At 39.8% G+C, this 15,847-nt stretch overlaps 1 protein-coding gene and 1 long non-coding RNA gene across 2 annotated transcripts in view; both read left to right on the top strand.

The window, feature by feature from the left end:
• LOC125162732 (uncharacterized) overlaps positions 1-15,847 on the top strand; it is a 524,310-nt gene that overhangs the window by 501,390 nt on the left and 7,073 nt on the right. The window lies entirely within an intron of this gene.
• LOC125162731 (E3 ubiquitin-protein ligase RNF113A-like) lies at positions 8,207-11,857 on the top strand. The gene has a single exon (XM_047854103.1). It carries the CDS (start codon positions 8,207-8,209, stop codon positions 9,239-9,241), a length of 1,035 nt encoding a protein of 344 aa, XP_047710059.1. The 3' UTR covers positions 9,242-11,857.

The raw sequence follows: 15,847 nt of genomic DNA, 5'->3' as shown, positions 1-15,847 counted from the left end.
CGTCCTTGAGCCCTTGAGCCATATGCACACGTATTTCTTAACAGAGCTGAGGATGCTGTGCAGTGGCATCAGCTTTGGGCTGCTCAGTTGGGACAGTGTCCACAGGCTTTGAGATAAAAGTGAAAGGTTGGGCCACTTACCTCCACCGATACCAGGTCTTCCAGGTGCCTCTGGTTGTAGCAGTAATGAGAGCGATGATGGCAACAGTAATGCTAATAATAACAGTAATGGCAGCTACCATTACAGATGGCAGCTTTGTATGGTGGTTGAGAGCATGGATTCTGTAGGTAGACTGTAGATCCTGGCTCTGCCACGTACTAACTCTGTGATCCTTAGTAGATTGCTTAACACTTCCGTGCTTCAGTTGCTTCCTCTGTAAAATGGGGGTAGTAATAGAAGCTACCTCATTGGTGCATTGAATGCTTGGAGTAGTACCTGGCATGTACTACAAGAAGTACCACTAGAGCATTAAAGAAATGAGTATGCCTAGAACAGAAACTATATCATTATTCCTGTTTTTCATGGAGGCAGACTGAGGCCATGTGAGGCTTCCAAGCCAGCAATTCACCACATTTTAACCTGGGTTGGTGTGACTTCAAGACCAGTGTTCTTTCTGCCGGTCTTCCAGGCTTTCTATTGTAGGCGTCATTTCACAACTTACACCATTGATCGGAACGGGGTTGAAGAAAAGAGACAGTGTTTGAAACTTGGAAAAGGCAGGTACTCCAGAGTATCAGAGCAACAGAAATCATCTAAAGACAGGGGACAGTAAACATTTTCCCAAAGCCAGAAAGTCAGGTAGTCACCACACATAATGCTCCTGAATGAATGAACTCATTCATTTATTCAACAGTTATGCGTGTCCCCCACCTTTCTGCACAAGGGGCAGCAGCCTCACGTGTAGCCACTTAATGAGTAAGAGGATGTGTTTTATGTGATTTTGTCAAAGAAAGAGGCCCACGATAACTTTAGGAAATGATACTAATGAGAAGATGCCAGTATTTTTTCTGGCAGTTGAATCCAGTTTGGTAAATTCTGGGGCTCTGTCTTCTCCCCTTCCTCAATGTCTCGAGGCAGAGCAAGCTGGCCACAGAACGAGGCAAGGGCTGTCTGTCCCAGGGCTGGGTCTCATCAGTACATTTGTGTCTCTTGTGGTTGTCTTTATCCAGCCTAACTGGTATTGTTTTTGGCACTCTTAACATTATGATGTTATGTTTCAAATGTTTCCAAAACTGAAACACACAAGGTCTTTCATTTCCTTTCTGCCTACTAAGATTATTTCAGCTCCACACATGCAAAGCAGAGTATTATGCAAGAAATTAATCATATCAGAGCAAAGTAGCTACTGAAAAATTGCCAAACACCATAAACATTGGTCAAAATGGAGTCCAACCATTTGCACAGAGAATAATTGAAGCTATGGATTCACTTGGGGTAACTAAGCAACTTTTCATTATGAATTATAAAGCTTTTCAAACATAAAATGATATCTGAGAGGAGTGCATTACCTAAAAGGTTTCGATAAGCAATGAAAGGAGCTTTAAAATATGCAGCAGGGATCAATCATCCAGCTGTATAGTGTTACTTATACTTTGTGGCGTCACCTACATTCCTTGATAAACAATGTCCCATAACCTCCGAGCATTCCCATTATTTTCGTCAGCACCCAGACATAAGAAGTGACAAAAATGTCAGATGATGTTTTATTTACTAATATAAAACAAGTTCTCGTGGAAGTAGACATTCTACGACAATGGAGGTTTATGAAGCACATTTCCCAGCACCAAAAATGATTCACGTTGTCCAAGAAAGATAAAAAGCCTGCTGTTAGTGATGAATTTTAATTGGAATGTTACTCATCATGGGCATGAATTTCTTTCATTTGGGAGATGACATGTCCTGCTTCTGTTGTGGAAGGACAGTTGAGTCTGCCTGAAAAAGAAAAGGTAGCTAAAACACACTTTTGACACCCAAAAGCAAGTTGTCCTGGTGTCACCTGCCGAAACAAGTATTCTCATGTCTTCCAGTCATGGCTTTGCAGGCGACGTTTTTGTCAGTTACATGTAAAATCAAACCCAGCATTCAGACTCAGATGCAGAGAAGTTCTGCCTTCCTCTACCCTGTTTATGAAAAAACTCAAATGAAATGGGAGCGTCAATTGGGAAAATCACTTGATGGTATGGAAGAGTTGGAATTAGCTGTAGGATTCTACCAAAGGTGCAGCGAGATAGAGTGAGCAGCACAGAAGAAAAAATGACAATTGTAGATTCTCTTCGTTTTGACAGAAGAGGGCCTGAGTGTGGCATATCAACATTGACTGATGCTAGGTAGTAGAGAAAGGGAACTAGTAAAAGGTCAGGAAAGTGGAGTTAAAGAGGGTGAGGTGCATGGAGACTGGAAAGGTAAAAGGGGCGGGGGGGAGGAGAAGGGTGAGGAAGAAAGGCTAGATATATGAAAAGTTTCAGGACCTCACGTCCTTTGCAAAAAGAAAATCGTTTACCAACCTTTATGTGATTCAGGAAATACTGTGGTTTAGGAAGGTTTAAACTAATGTAGTGGGCATTGGTCCCATGATTGTGGGGAGAAACTACTTCTCCTGAGTAGGACAAATAGGGTGGCTGCAGCCAGCCCCTTTGGAACTCGATATAAAAACATCAATTTGCATCATGGAACCTTGGCCGGCCTGCTTTGTGGCGGTGGTACAAAGCAGTCAATGCTCTATAGATACACAAATTGATTACTTCAATTACCAAAATCAATTTTCCAGAATAGAGTGAAATACATGGAAACGTATCTCAAAAGGTCATTTAAAATTAGCCCAAACTACCAACTGAAGGCCCTGCATTCAGAAGAGCACCTTGCTGCACATTGTAACTCTCCCTTTCCTGTATCTTTGCCTATGTAAGGTCTGAGGCTAAAAGCACCCAGCTGGAACCTGGTGAAACAACAACCAAATTGCATTGCTCCCTGTGCACTCATGAATCTCTTAATAAGCCTACCTGATACAGTTCTTAGTATGGAACCAGGGTTTACTCCTGTAAGTAAAAGGGTCAGGTCTATTCTACACCCCCCCCCCGCACCCCCCCTTAATAGATATTGTTTGAATTACGGCTTTCCTTTTAAATTGTGGCTGGCCATGTATGTTTTGGGATATGTTGTATGTATTGCATAAACACATAGACCATTTTCTGTTCAGATACTATGCACTTTTATGTGCAGCACAGTTATCCACATATATATAATATCTCTCATGCAAATATACAAAAATTCATGAGGATGTTTTGCTCTCTTAAAATCCTTTCAGATTGCTTGGATGATTTTCTTTACATGTTTTCAACTTACCTAACGGCAAACCTCACTTCATTCTACACTAGTCTAATTAATTTGACAGGACTGGAAACTTGTTCTTCCTGTTCACACTTATTATTCATCTTTTCAGAATGCCCTGTAGGGAGGATGAAGCACAATAAAGCAGTAGTTACCAAATGCCTTAGTGCTAAATGCCCTTTTATGCTGACTCGGCACATTGGTGGCATTGAGTAGATCTGACTTTAGGGCAGCCTAACAAAAATGACATTTTCTAGAGTATCATCTATTTAAACAGGTCTTAAAGAAGGGAACTATGTCTGTTTTTCCCTGAAGTTTTACAGTGGGCTCTGGGGACTACAATTTATCCCTACTGTATCTGAAATCTTTGCTAAAGAAATGACAGAGGTATCATATTTTGCAAGATAAGCCTTCAGTCGGCAGTGGCAAATGTAGAGATAATTTCAGGTTTCTTTAAGAACTGCAGACATAACCTGAAACATACCAAGCATTTTGAGAAGGGGTGGGTTGAAATGCAGAATCGATAGATGCAACCAGAGAGAAGGGCTTTTCCTTTTAGGCTAACTTTGAAATTTTCCTCAGAGAGCAAACTTTTGATAGGGGGCAAAGATTCTTACAAGGTTGGTACAGGTGGATAATTAAAAAAATAAGAGTGAATTTATCTGCATACATTATTTAAATACCTAAAGCATTTCTCTGCTTTAATGATAAATTACGATCAGTAAAATCTGTTGGCTGCCTTCAAGCTAACTAATGGATCACTAATCAGCAACAGTCGAATCATCCTAACTAAGGTGGAATAAATATCTCCAAGGAAGCTGCAGTTAATTTTTTCGGTCTAAACCTGTACAGATGCTGACATATACGTACCTATATTCTTGTACTACATATGTGTGTGTGTGGATATGTGCATACATGTGTTTGTATGCACACATTAAAAACCTTTGACACCTTCTTGTTCACCCACCACTGCTCTATTCTTGTTGGTATGTTGTATAAGAAAGATTGTTCCTGCCACTAATTAATCCTTAAAGAGATTGGCTGATACATCTCATTGTTACCAATACATTTTTAATTGTTCATTTTACTCCAGCACCATTTGAACACAAGTCAATTTGCAGTTTCATTAGAGGACAGAAAAGGCCTGGGGTCTATCCTTGGTTTCAAAAAAGAAAAGGATAAAAAGCAGGCAAAATTTCAGAAAGAATGTTAATCCTCGAATTAATCAAGCAAGAATTAATGTGTGCTGCTACTTGAGTGCCTAAGTCTTCTTGCCAAGAAGTGCACTTTGTCATACCTACCCCTCCGGAGAAACCTCTTTACAAGCTTTGTGGCCAAATACCCTGGCAACTAATGACGAGCTTTGAAGCAACATTCACAGACCATTTGCTTTGATGACATTTGGAGGCTTTTCTCCCCTCATTCCCATTCTATTGTTAAGTAGAGTACACATGCCATACAGCCTTTGAAAACTAATCAATACAGTAAGATTTGTCAGGTTGCAGCTGACTAGTATTACATCTTAAAACTCTTTCCTTAGCTGACTTGTTGTACACATTTTTAAGTTAAACCTTATGAAGGGGGTTGGGTAGATTAGCCTTACCATATTCACAGGCACACTAGTATGACATGGCTCTTTCTTCCATATTTTAACATCAAAAGCTCATAATCTGTGTAAGTTAACCTTCCATAAAACTAAAATTATATGGTCATCATACATAATCTGATGATTGATTACAGCTGTCAGAAAGGTCACAAATTGTAAATGTTTACTACAGTTGCACCATGAAAATTACTACATACTTTAAAAAAATCCATCTAGAGAAAATAGACAGCTTACATTCATAGGTTGCAGAACTGAAGCATATATGTTTTCTTTGTGACTTTTAGCTCTCTTAAAATCAATGTTAAAACCCTTAGGTCTGATTTTTCATTTCAATGTCTTTGTGTAATGTGCCTCAACCATACCTCATCTAATTTAATAAGATGCAAGCTAAGGAAGTACTTAAGTTACTTATCAAGGGTTTCAGATGACACATTATTATTGTATTCAAAAGTCAATATTTGCTAATCATGTTAGTACAGGAACTGTTCCAGGCCTACAATTCTTAAATTGCAGAGATATTTAAGATTAATTAAACCTATCTCCCCTGGTCCTCTCTCTTCACCTCTGTGGAAGGAGTAAATCAATGACATCCTATGTAAGCCCAGAGAGCCAGAGCTTCAAGCCTGAAAGCCACTAACATCCTTAAGCCTCTGTTTGCATCGGCGCCCCAGAGTTGAGCTTTGCCATTTCTCCACGGTTTACGGAACGTTTGCGTGTTTTGAGAGCAAAGTTCACCAGTTTGCTTGATGTAATTAAAGAGGTATGACCGTTCCTGAACATACAACCTGGACTCCGATATTTTTTTAAGTCAGGAGAATGCTGAAATGATCATCTGGTCTGACGTCTTTTTTCTTTTTATATGAAACTTTGTGGATAAATTCGCAGCAGACAAACTTGAAAGGGTACTTGCGGTTTCCGAAGCCGGGCACAATGAGAACCTGTGCCTGGGTCCACATCCCTGAAGGGGTTACACTCAAATGACACGATTGCAGTGAACCCCTGACCTCTTGCTTATACACTTGAGCGGAGACAGCCAGCTGTTCAAAGGTCAAGGCTCCTTTACTTTTAGACAGTAGACTTGTTACACAAGAACCATTGCTAATCTAATGTTACGTACAGAGCCCAGGACCTGGCTGAGATTAAGTGATAAATAAAACTTTGAAGTCTTATTAACGTGTATTGACTAGTAGAAAACTGCCAAACGTAGTACTTCAGTGATGACTACATTAGCTGCTAGTTCAGTTCCCTAAGGAGAGACTAGTGCATTAGCCCAGTGTGCCACCCAGCATATATTTACAGGTAGTTCGTGAAAACAGTAATGCTATGCACACTGAATATCTGGAACATGAATCAATGGAGACCAGCTAATTAGGTTATAAATGCATTGGTTTTATTTTTAACGTGTCCTCAAATAGAGTCTGCGAGTAAGCATTCTGAAATGGGGCTCTTAAACTGAGAGAAGCGACAATCAGATTATTCTCTGCCACTCTCCAATCAATCCAGAAGAGGCAGGTAAAATACTCTGATGCATATTCTATATAATCAGAATGACACATCCTATTAATATTCCAATTACTGTTGAACTATTAGCAATGCCTGAGTCTGGTGTCTTAGAGCCTCATAGCAGTAATCCGGGAACTTCGTGTCATCTTTTGTATTCATTCAATTTAAAATGAGACAATTTTCCCTTTAAAGCACTTTTATTAAACATTATTTTATGCATGGATTTAACATCCTAATTGATTTAGGTGGACTCTCAGAATGAGATGCTAACTCCTTTTGTTCTTTTCTTTGCTGAAAGAGGTCAGCAGCTGTGATCTTATTTATAAATTTAAATGCCAAATTTTAGCACAGTGAGTTATTATTAAAATAATAGTTATTCGTGTTCATAAAAAAATCTCTATTCACACTGTAAAAAACAGGAATCCGATAATTTAATAAACTGGTCTAGAGTAAGAATGGGCCAGAATTGTCACTCAGAACACATAAAAATCATAAAATCGTACACATGAAAGTGACTTTGGAAAAAGCACTGAGATGTTTCCACTCTTCTAAATATTGCCTCAACCTAAAATTTGCTTCTTTTTTTTGAAACTCATATAGGAATATATTCAGTACCACAGAAAAAATACAGTTCTATAAGCGAAATATAGAACTACTAGTTGAAAAAGTCAAACTTGCCAGCATTTCGTCCATGTTTTAGGTTGTTTGCTTTATCTTAAATTGATTTTGGTTAAATGAGTTTGTGTGATGGTACAGCGTAGATCAACCTCTGCTTTCTTACATTATGTAGCTGCTACTGGCCATGAATATCATGAATGTGGCACACAATGCTGATGCCTTGGCACAGCTTGAGAGGAGTGGATATAGAAAAAGGTGGATGCTGGGGCGCCTGGCTGGCTCACTTGGTTAAGCGTTGGATTTTGGCTCAGGTCATGATCTCATGGTTTGTGGGTTTGAGCCCCGCGTTGGGCTCTGTGCTGACAGCTCAGAGCCTGGAACCTGCATTGGATTCTGTGTGTGTGTCTCTCTCTCTCTCTGCACGTGCCCCCACTCGTGCTCTGTCTCTGTCTCTCAAAAAGAAATAAACTTAAAAAAAAAGAAAGAAAAAGGTTGATGGATATGAGAAATGTTTTGGGGTAAAGTCTAAAAGATGAAAGGTTGAAGTTGGGATATGAGTAAAATGGAGGAATCAAGGAGGATCAAGGAGGAATCAAGGCTTATGGCTTGAGAAATTGAGTAGATAGTTATTTCCAAAGATGGAAAATACTGGGGAGAAGAGGTTGAGTTGGGGTCTGCTGGTGCAATAAAGACTTCTCTTTGGACATGGTAAGTTAGAGATGCCCACGTGGAGATATCAAGGGTGCAGTTGGATATTTAAATCTGAAGCTCAGAAGTAAGGTATTGACTAAAGATGTCAACTTAAGCATTGTCAGCATACATATGGCATTAAAAGCTATGAAAATGGATGAGCTAACTCAAGGCCTGAGTATAGAGAGAAAAGAGGGACTGAACTCTGAAGAATCAGCATTTAAAACCCAGGCAGTACGTAGCCTCTGTGTCAGGGCCAGAGATCATGCTCCAGAAGACTTGATCAGATGACCCAAGATGAGATTTGAAAGGCATTCCTTTCCTCATACCCTAAAGAACTGTACCAAATTGAGATATATGCTTGTGAAGGATCATTTTATTGTTCTTATTTTTATTTTTATTTTTTTATTAAAACTTCAATACAGAGCACACCACAGCCGTTCTGGAGCTTGGGACTCTAAAATGGCAGAGCAGCTTTCTCCGGGAAAGACGACAGACCAGGTGTGTACCTTCTTCTTCAAAAAGCCTGGTAGACAAAAAGGGGCTGCGGGCTGCAGAAAGCGCCCCGTCTGCAACCGGGAGTCTGGAGATGGCAGCAGCAGCAGCAGCAGTGACGAAGGCAGCACAGTGGTTCGCCCAGAAAACAAGCGGGTGATCCACAATCCGATGATACAGAAGACCCATGGTGGTGGTAAACAGAAGGTGGCTGCTCTGTTGAGCAGCAAGGAGGAGGAGACCGAGCCCCAGAGCCTTGGCATGGTGTACAAGTCCACCCGCTCAGCAAAGCCTGTGGGACCAGAGGATATGGGGGCAACTGCAGTCTACGAGCTAGACACAGAGAAGGAGCGTGACGCACAAGCCATCTTTGAGCGCAGCCAGAAGATCCAGGAAAAGCTAAGGGGCAAGGAAGATGACAAGATCTATCGGGGGATCAATAATTATAAGAAATACATGAAGCCCAAGGATACGTCTATGGGCAATGCTTCCTCCGGGATGGTGAGGAAGGGCCCCATCCGAGCTCCCGAGCATCTTCGTGCCACTGTGCGCTGGGATTACCAGCCCGACATTTGTAAGGACTACAAGGAGACTGGCTTTTGTGGCTTTGGAGACAGCTGCAAGTTCCTCCATGACCGTTCAGATTACAAGCATGGGTGGCAGATCGAACGTGAGCTTGATGAGGGTTGCTATGGTGTCTATGAGGATGAAAACTATGAAGTGGCAAGCGATGAGGAGGAGATACCATTCAAGTGTTTCATTTGTCGCCAGACCTTCCAGAATCCAGTTGTCACCAAGTGCAGGCATTATTTCTGCGAGAGCTGTGCACTGCAGCATTTCCGCACCACCCCTCGCTGCTATGTCTGTGACCAGCAGACCAACGGTGTCTTCAATCCAGCGAAAGAATTAATTGCTAAGTTGGAGAAGCATCGACCTGCAGAAGAGGGTGGTGCTTCCAACTTCCCAGAAGATCTAGATGAGAGTCGAATCCCCATTACTTAGTTTTCCCATTATTCTCATACCTCAAAATAAATATTTTGTGCTAAGCAACGGATTTGAAAATGAGTACAGTAAGAGGGTAGGAAAAAAAAGAGGCCGAGGGACATGCTAACCATACTCTTGAATCAGAACCTTTGCAGTTGCTGTTCCCTGTGTTTCTGGGACACTTCACCCTCAGAATTCTATATGACTCACTCCCTCACGTTCTCCTGGTATCCATGCAAATGTCATCCATTTAAGTGAGGACCTCACTGACTGCCTTATTTAAAATAGCAACACCAATCCTGTCCCTATCACTGTCTATCCTCCTTCCTCTGTTTTTTCTTCATAGAATTTATCACTGTCTGGTATATATTTACTTGTTATTTGCTTGTTTCTCTCTCTTCTCACTAGAACATAAGCCCTATAAAGAATTTTGTTCCCGTTTCACTGCTGTGATCACAAAATATCTCCCACCCCAACCCTGCAAATACTTGACACACAGTAGGTTCTCAATATATTTTTTAAATGAACGAATGAAAGAACAAACCAGAAAAAAGAGATAAAAGGGAACAGCTAACGAAGTAGGAGGAAAACCTGGAGGTATCTCAGAGGCTAAAACAAAAAAAAGGTTTGGAAATGGAATATGGTCTAATATGTTAAATGCTGCAGAAGGGTCCAGGAAGATGATAAAGCAACAAATGCATTACATTTGGCATTATGAGAGTAACTGATGTTGACAAGAGCAGTTTCAGTATAGTGGTTAGGACAGGAGTCAGAATTATTAAGGGTGAGGCGATACTAGGAGATAAGGAAGTGGAAATAGAGGCAGTAGGTAACGAATTTGAGAAGCTGCTGTGAAGAAAAGTACGGTATAAGGCAGTTCATAAAGAGGAATATGAGGTGAAGGAAGGGTGTATTATTTGCTCTGGATTTTTAGTGGGGTATTGATTATCTCCTGCCACAATATTGCTGGTTAACAAACAACCATAAAACCTTAGTGGCATTCGATAATACGCAATTTTTATTTCCCTGGCGTGGTTAGCTAGGTGGCTTTGCTTTACGTCTGGAATTTGGCTCATGTAGGCTGGCTTCAGCTGGGATTACTTAAGTATGTTCCACGTGTCTCTCATCCTCCACCAGCCTAGTCCAGGCATGTTCTCCTCGTGACACTGAGCCACAATACCTAAGTGGAAATGGGCAAGTTCTCTTGCCAGTTCAGAACCAGGACACTGTCACTTTGTCTTCATTCTCCTGACTAAAGCAAGCAAGAGGCCAGCTAGATTCAAAGGAGAAGTAGTCCAGTTACTATTGCTCTGATGCAAACTGCCCTAAAACTTAGCAATGAAAAATAACCATTTTATTATCCTTAACAATGTCTTTGGGTCAGGAACTCAGACAGGGCACAGTAGGGTTGGCTTTCCTCTGCCCCATGATGTCTGAAACCTCAGTTGGTGAGATTCAAAGACTAGGGACTGGAATCATCTGGAGGCATCTTTACTTGTGTTTGATAGTGATACTGGTTGTCAACTAGGACTACAGCTGGAGCTCTTGGCTGGAACACTAGCATGTGTCCTCTCCATGTGGGTTAGACTTTCTCACACCATAACAGAATTAATTGCTTCTTTCATGGCAGCTCAGAACTCTGAAGGCTGATAACCCAGTGTGTAAAGCATGAAGCAGGTCTTCTTTTATTACCTGGTCTCAGAAGTCAAGCAGTGTCCCTTCTGATGCATTCTGCTGGCCACAAACCAATTCTCAAGCCTTCTCCAGATTTAAGGAGAGGAGGATTATACCCTACCACTTAATGGAGGAGTGGTAAATTTAGGAATGGATGCAGACACATTTATGAGTGGGAGGGGGAAGAAGAAAGATGCAGTAGTTTACTTTCTAATATTAGTTGTACTTCATTCGGTGTTGCTTGACCCTGTGTATTCATTCTACCTGAGAGCAGCCAACACAGACCAGAAGGTTCTTCACCCTACACGGAAAGAAAATGTATTTTTAACCTGAGACTGGAGCTCCCAGGATAAAGAGTTTATCCAAATTGACTCCACCTACTCGATTTTGAAGTTAAGTCCCTGAAGATTCTTGGGCATGGCTGCTGAAAAAGCTGCTTTACATTTAAAAGTCTCAACGGAGAGTATAAAAGCAAGTATCAGCAGTCATGTATTATAGGAGTTGGTTCTCAGTGTTTGACTCAGTGATGCCCAGGGCCTTCTCCTGAGACATTTCTAGGGTGGCTTTGGTGTCCAGAAACTTCAGTGCAGCAACGCTTTACAGACCATGCTGATTGCAGATTAATTTTGCGAAAACCTATAAGATATTTCAGGTCTTTGAGTTATTTGAGTATTCAATTTAATTTTAGCCACAGATGTTTATATAGGATTTCTCTTATGATTTCATTTGATATATTTAATTGTAATGTGCCATTATTTCAAATCACATTTTGGAGATGTTAAACCTAAACATGTGGGAAATAAATGAAACTTTTAAAAGTAGATTCTGCTTTTCTTTGTGGGTTTTCTGGGCTAAAGCATTGAAAATAAGCTGACATCTGTTGTAAATTTATGCTATATACTTCTGGTCTCTAAAACCATATACAACTTTATACAATACAATAAATGCAATGCAATGAAATATATATACAGTAGTTCCCCCCCACACTTATCTATAGGGGATACATTCCAAGACCCCCAGTGGATGCCTGAAACCACAGATTATACCAAAGCCCACATATACTATGTATTTTACTGTACATAAATACCTATGATAACATTTAAAAGAGTTTCAAATCTTTGGTGTTACATATTGGATGTAAATGAAAAACCAGATGCAAAATCATTGACAAAATATACTGTTTGAAGAAGGTGAGATCTTTCTCGTGAGTAGGAAGAGGAGTGTTTGAATAAATATCATCAATATTTATAAAGCATTTTGTAGTTTAAAAAAAGTTTTTGAATGGTTTTCTGAATAGTCTTCTGTTGTGTGTAGGGCAGGCATTATTGTTTTATATTCATTTTATAGATGTGGAAACAGGATCAGAATATTTAAATGGTTTTGTTTCACAAAGTAAGGAAATGGCAGAGCTATAATTTGAACCCTGTTTTATTGCATCTCACTGAATGGATTATGTGTGTTTATAAAGATACACCTAAATTTATACATGTTTCTATACATGTGTCAATAACATAGGTCAATATTGTGTAATCCATTATCACATATCTAATTGTGTGTATGTCTATAGAAATGAATATACTAATAATTATTTAGATCTTAAGCGCAATCACTCACATATTTTAATAGATACAAATGTATACTTATTCATACATTTTTCCATCTACCTATCAAACTTCTGTTTGATATCTGAAAATATGTTTGCATTTGGTACACATTTTGATAAAGAAGTATTTAAAAGAGGGGCGCCTGGGTGGCTCAGTTGGTTGGGCGGCCGACTGCAGCTCAGATCATGATTTCACGGTCTGTGAGTTCGAGCCCCACATCGGGCTCTGTGCTGACAGCTCAGAGCCTGGAGCCTGCTTCCGATTCTGTCTCCCTCTCTCTCTGCCCCTTCCCTGCTTGCTCTCTGTGTCTCTCTCTCTCTCAAAAATAAACATTAAGTATTTAAAAGAATACAGCTAATAAGATGCCTTTACATTTTGAAAGTCAAACTAACAGAGCCTTAGTATTTAAAGTTGGCATTTTACCCACTCCTTTTCAGAGCTAAAGGGTTTCAATAGTTAAAAATTCTATGAACATTTATGAGGAGGAGCCAAAACAGAGAAAACAGTGTTTACATATAATCCATCCTTGACGTGAACAAAACTTTTGATAAAATTGTAACATAGAAGACTCGTCCATAAATCCAAGGGCAAAGAACTTAAGAAAAAACCCAAATGGGCAGGCGTTTACCAGATGCCATGTGGTGTAAGTGCAAAAGAGCTGATAAATGTGGGTGAAGCAGAGTAGGTCTCCTGGATTAGCTACCTTCTAAATATGGATCCAGGAGAAGGAAATGGCAAAGAGGAAAGAAAGTCAAAAACACCAAACCACAAGAGCTCAGGCCTAAACGCACAAAAGGCAAAAGGCGAGGTTCTGAGGAGTAAAGTTAAAAAAGGACTTATGGCAATTCATGAATGTCTCAAACCCATGACCAAGTTTAATGTACCTTTGTCTTGCCACACCTCCAGGATTCTAAGAAGCTATTCATTGTAAGACGAAGAATTCAGTAACCGTCCTTTTGGAGAAAAACACTATATTAAATTGCATGATGAATTTAGGACATAGTCTGGTTGCAGAAATGTGAGAAAACGTGTGTTGGGCAGCTGGTACATCTTTACATCAAGGAAATAAATGTTTGACTTGAACCACTTTGATTAAGAGAAAGATGTATTTAGTGAATAGTACTCAAACGATAACAAGGTTTAACAGAGAGCAGAGTCTCAGTGAGGTACAATTAAACAAATAGTTAAATAATCTAACATACAAGTGTTTAAACAAGAAATCACAGACTGCCTTGATCACCACTCAGTGCACAGTGCGTGAGTCAGAAGAAATTATTTCAGCACCATTGAAGGGAAGAGCCATGTTGTGCTCAATTCTGGTTGACTTATTGCAAATAAGGGTATCAGAGAAAATGAGAAGTTTATGGCAGGAGGTAGATAAAATTATTCAGTGACTCAAGGAAATTAATTATAGAGGAAAAGCTCAAAAACTAGGTGCGTCTGTGATGACCTCATTGAGGGAAGCAAAATGACAGGTGTTGCAAAGGCGGATACCCTGAAGGGATCTACATTTATAACAACCAAAAAGGGAAGTCTGAAATCCCCATGAGAGGTAAGCATGAGCAAAATTTAATTGATATCTCTCATCCACCCTTTGATATTAGGTAACATTGGAAAGAAAGAGTTCTGAGAAGTGATTAACATGAATGCAAACAATCCAAATATGGACCTGATTAAGAATTCAGAGGGAGAAAAATAAACTCATATGAAGGCACATCTTTTACAATTTTACTTTATCTGGAATTTTTCTGACCCCGAATGAACAGTTAAGGAGAAAAAAATGTACCCCTATCTTGTCTGGAACTGGTATGTGAATTCAAGTTCTCAGTTTTAATATCAGGCAAAGCTTTTTTCTTTGTTTATTCTTGTTAAAATATTACACAAAATGAAACCTAAGTAGTTTGTAATAACTACTGTTCAGATGCCACATTTCAGTTATTACGCCGTGTCTTTATGACTCAGAAACCTTTGAGACTAGACCTGTGTGAGATCCTCAGGTTCTGCTCCTCCTCTCACTTATGTTTGCATCTGATCACAGTGATTTGAGCATTTAGTGAAGGAGAACAGAAGGAAAAAAAGTGCTCACGTTGTTTATACACAGAATACAGATTAATAGTAAAGTAAAAGTTCATTTGGCATAAAATGTTGATCAGGATGTCTCTTCAGAATATTTCTATACTAGCCTTGCATTCAAGAAGCATATTTGGATTCTATTAAAAAGAACCCTGACACATTAAAAAAAATTCTCAACATCACTCATCATCAGGGAAATACAAACCAAAACCACAATGAGATACCACCTCACACCTGTCAGAATGGGTAACATTAACAACTAAGGCAACAACAGATGTTGGCGAGAATGTGGATCAAAAGGATCTCTTGCACTGCTGGTGGGAATGCAAACTGGTGCAGCTACTCTAGAAAACAGTATGGAGGTTCCTCAAAAAAGTAGAACTACCCTATGACCCAGCAATTGCACTATTAGGTGTTTATCCAAGGGATACAGGAATGCTATTTCGAAGGGACACATGCACCCCAATGTTTATAGCAGCACTATCAACAATAGCCAAAGTATGGAAAGAGCCAAATGTCCATCGATGGATGAATGGATAAAGAAGATGTGGTATATATATACAGTGGAGTATTACTTAGTAATCAAAAAGAATGAAATCTTGCCATCTGCAAGTATGTGAATGAAAGTAGAGGGTATTATGCTAAGCGAAATTAGAGAAAGACAAATATATGACTTCACTCATATGAGGACTTCAAGATACAAAACAGATGAACATAAGGAAAGGGAAGCAAAAATAAAAACAGGGAGAGGGACCAAACATAAGAGACTTTTAAACATGGAGCACAGAGAGTTGCTGGAGGGGTTGTGGGAAGGGGGGCTGGGCTAAATGGGTAAGGGGCATTAAGGAATCTACTTCTGAAATCATTGTTGCACTATATGCTAACTAACTTGGATATAAATTTTAAAAAATTAAAGAGAAAGGAAAAAATAGCAAAAAACAACAACAAAGAACCCTCTAGAAGGCCTAGAATCTGCCTAGGAAATAACTAACAAAACATGAATGCCCTTAAACCTCACCGTTCTGTAATTGCAAGTAAGGTCATATTAACAGTAATGACTTAGGGCACCTAGGTGGCTCAGTCAGTTGAGCATCCAACTTCAGCTCAGGTCATGATCTCACAATTGGTGAGTTCAAGCCCCACGTCAGGCTCTGTGCTGACAACTCAGAGCCTGGACCTGCTTCGGATTCTGTGTCTCCCTCTCTCTCTCTGCCTGTCCCCTGATCACACTCTGTCTCTCAAAAATAAATACTAAAAACAAAAGAAAACAAAA

This window comes from Prionailurus viverrinus, chromosome A3, assembly GCF_022837055.1.
Source record: "Prionailurus viverrinus isolate Anna chromosome A3, UM_Priviv_1.0, whole genome shotgun sequence".
Classification (NCBI taxonomy): Eukaryota; Metazoa; Chordata; class Mammalia; order Carnivora; family Felidae; genus Prionailurus; species Prionailurus viverrinus.
Note: the sequence above shows the minus strand (reverse complement) of the source record. Positions and strands in the feature narration are given on the sequence as shown.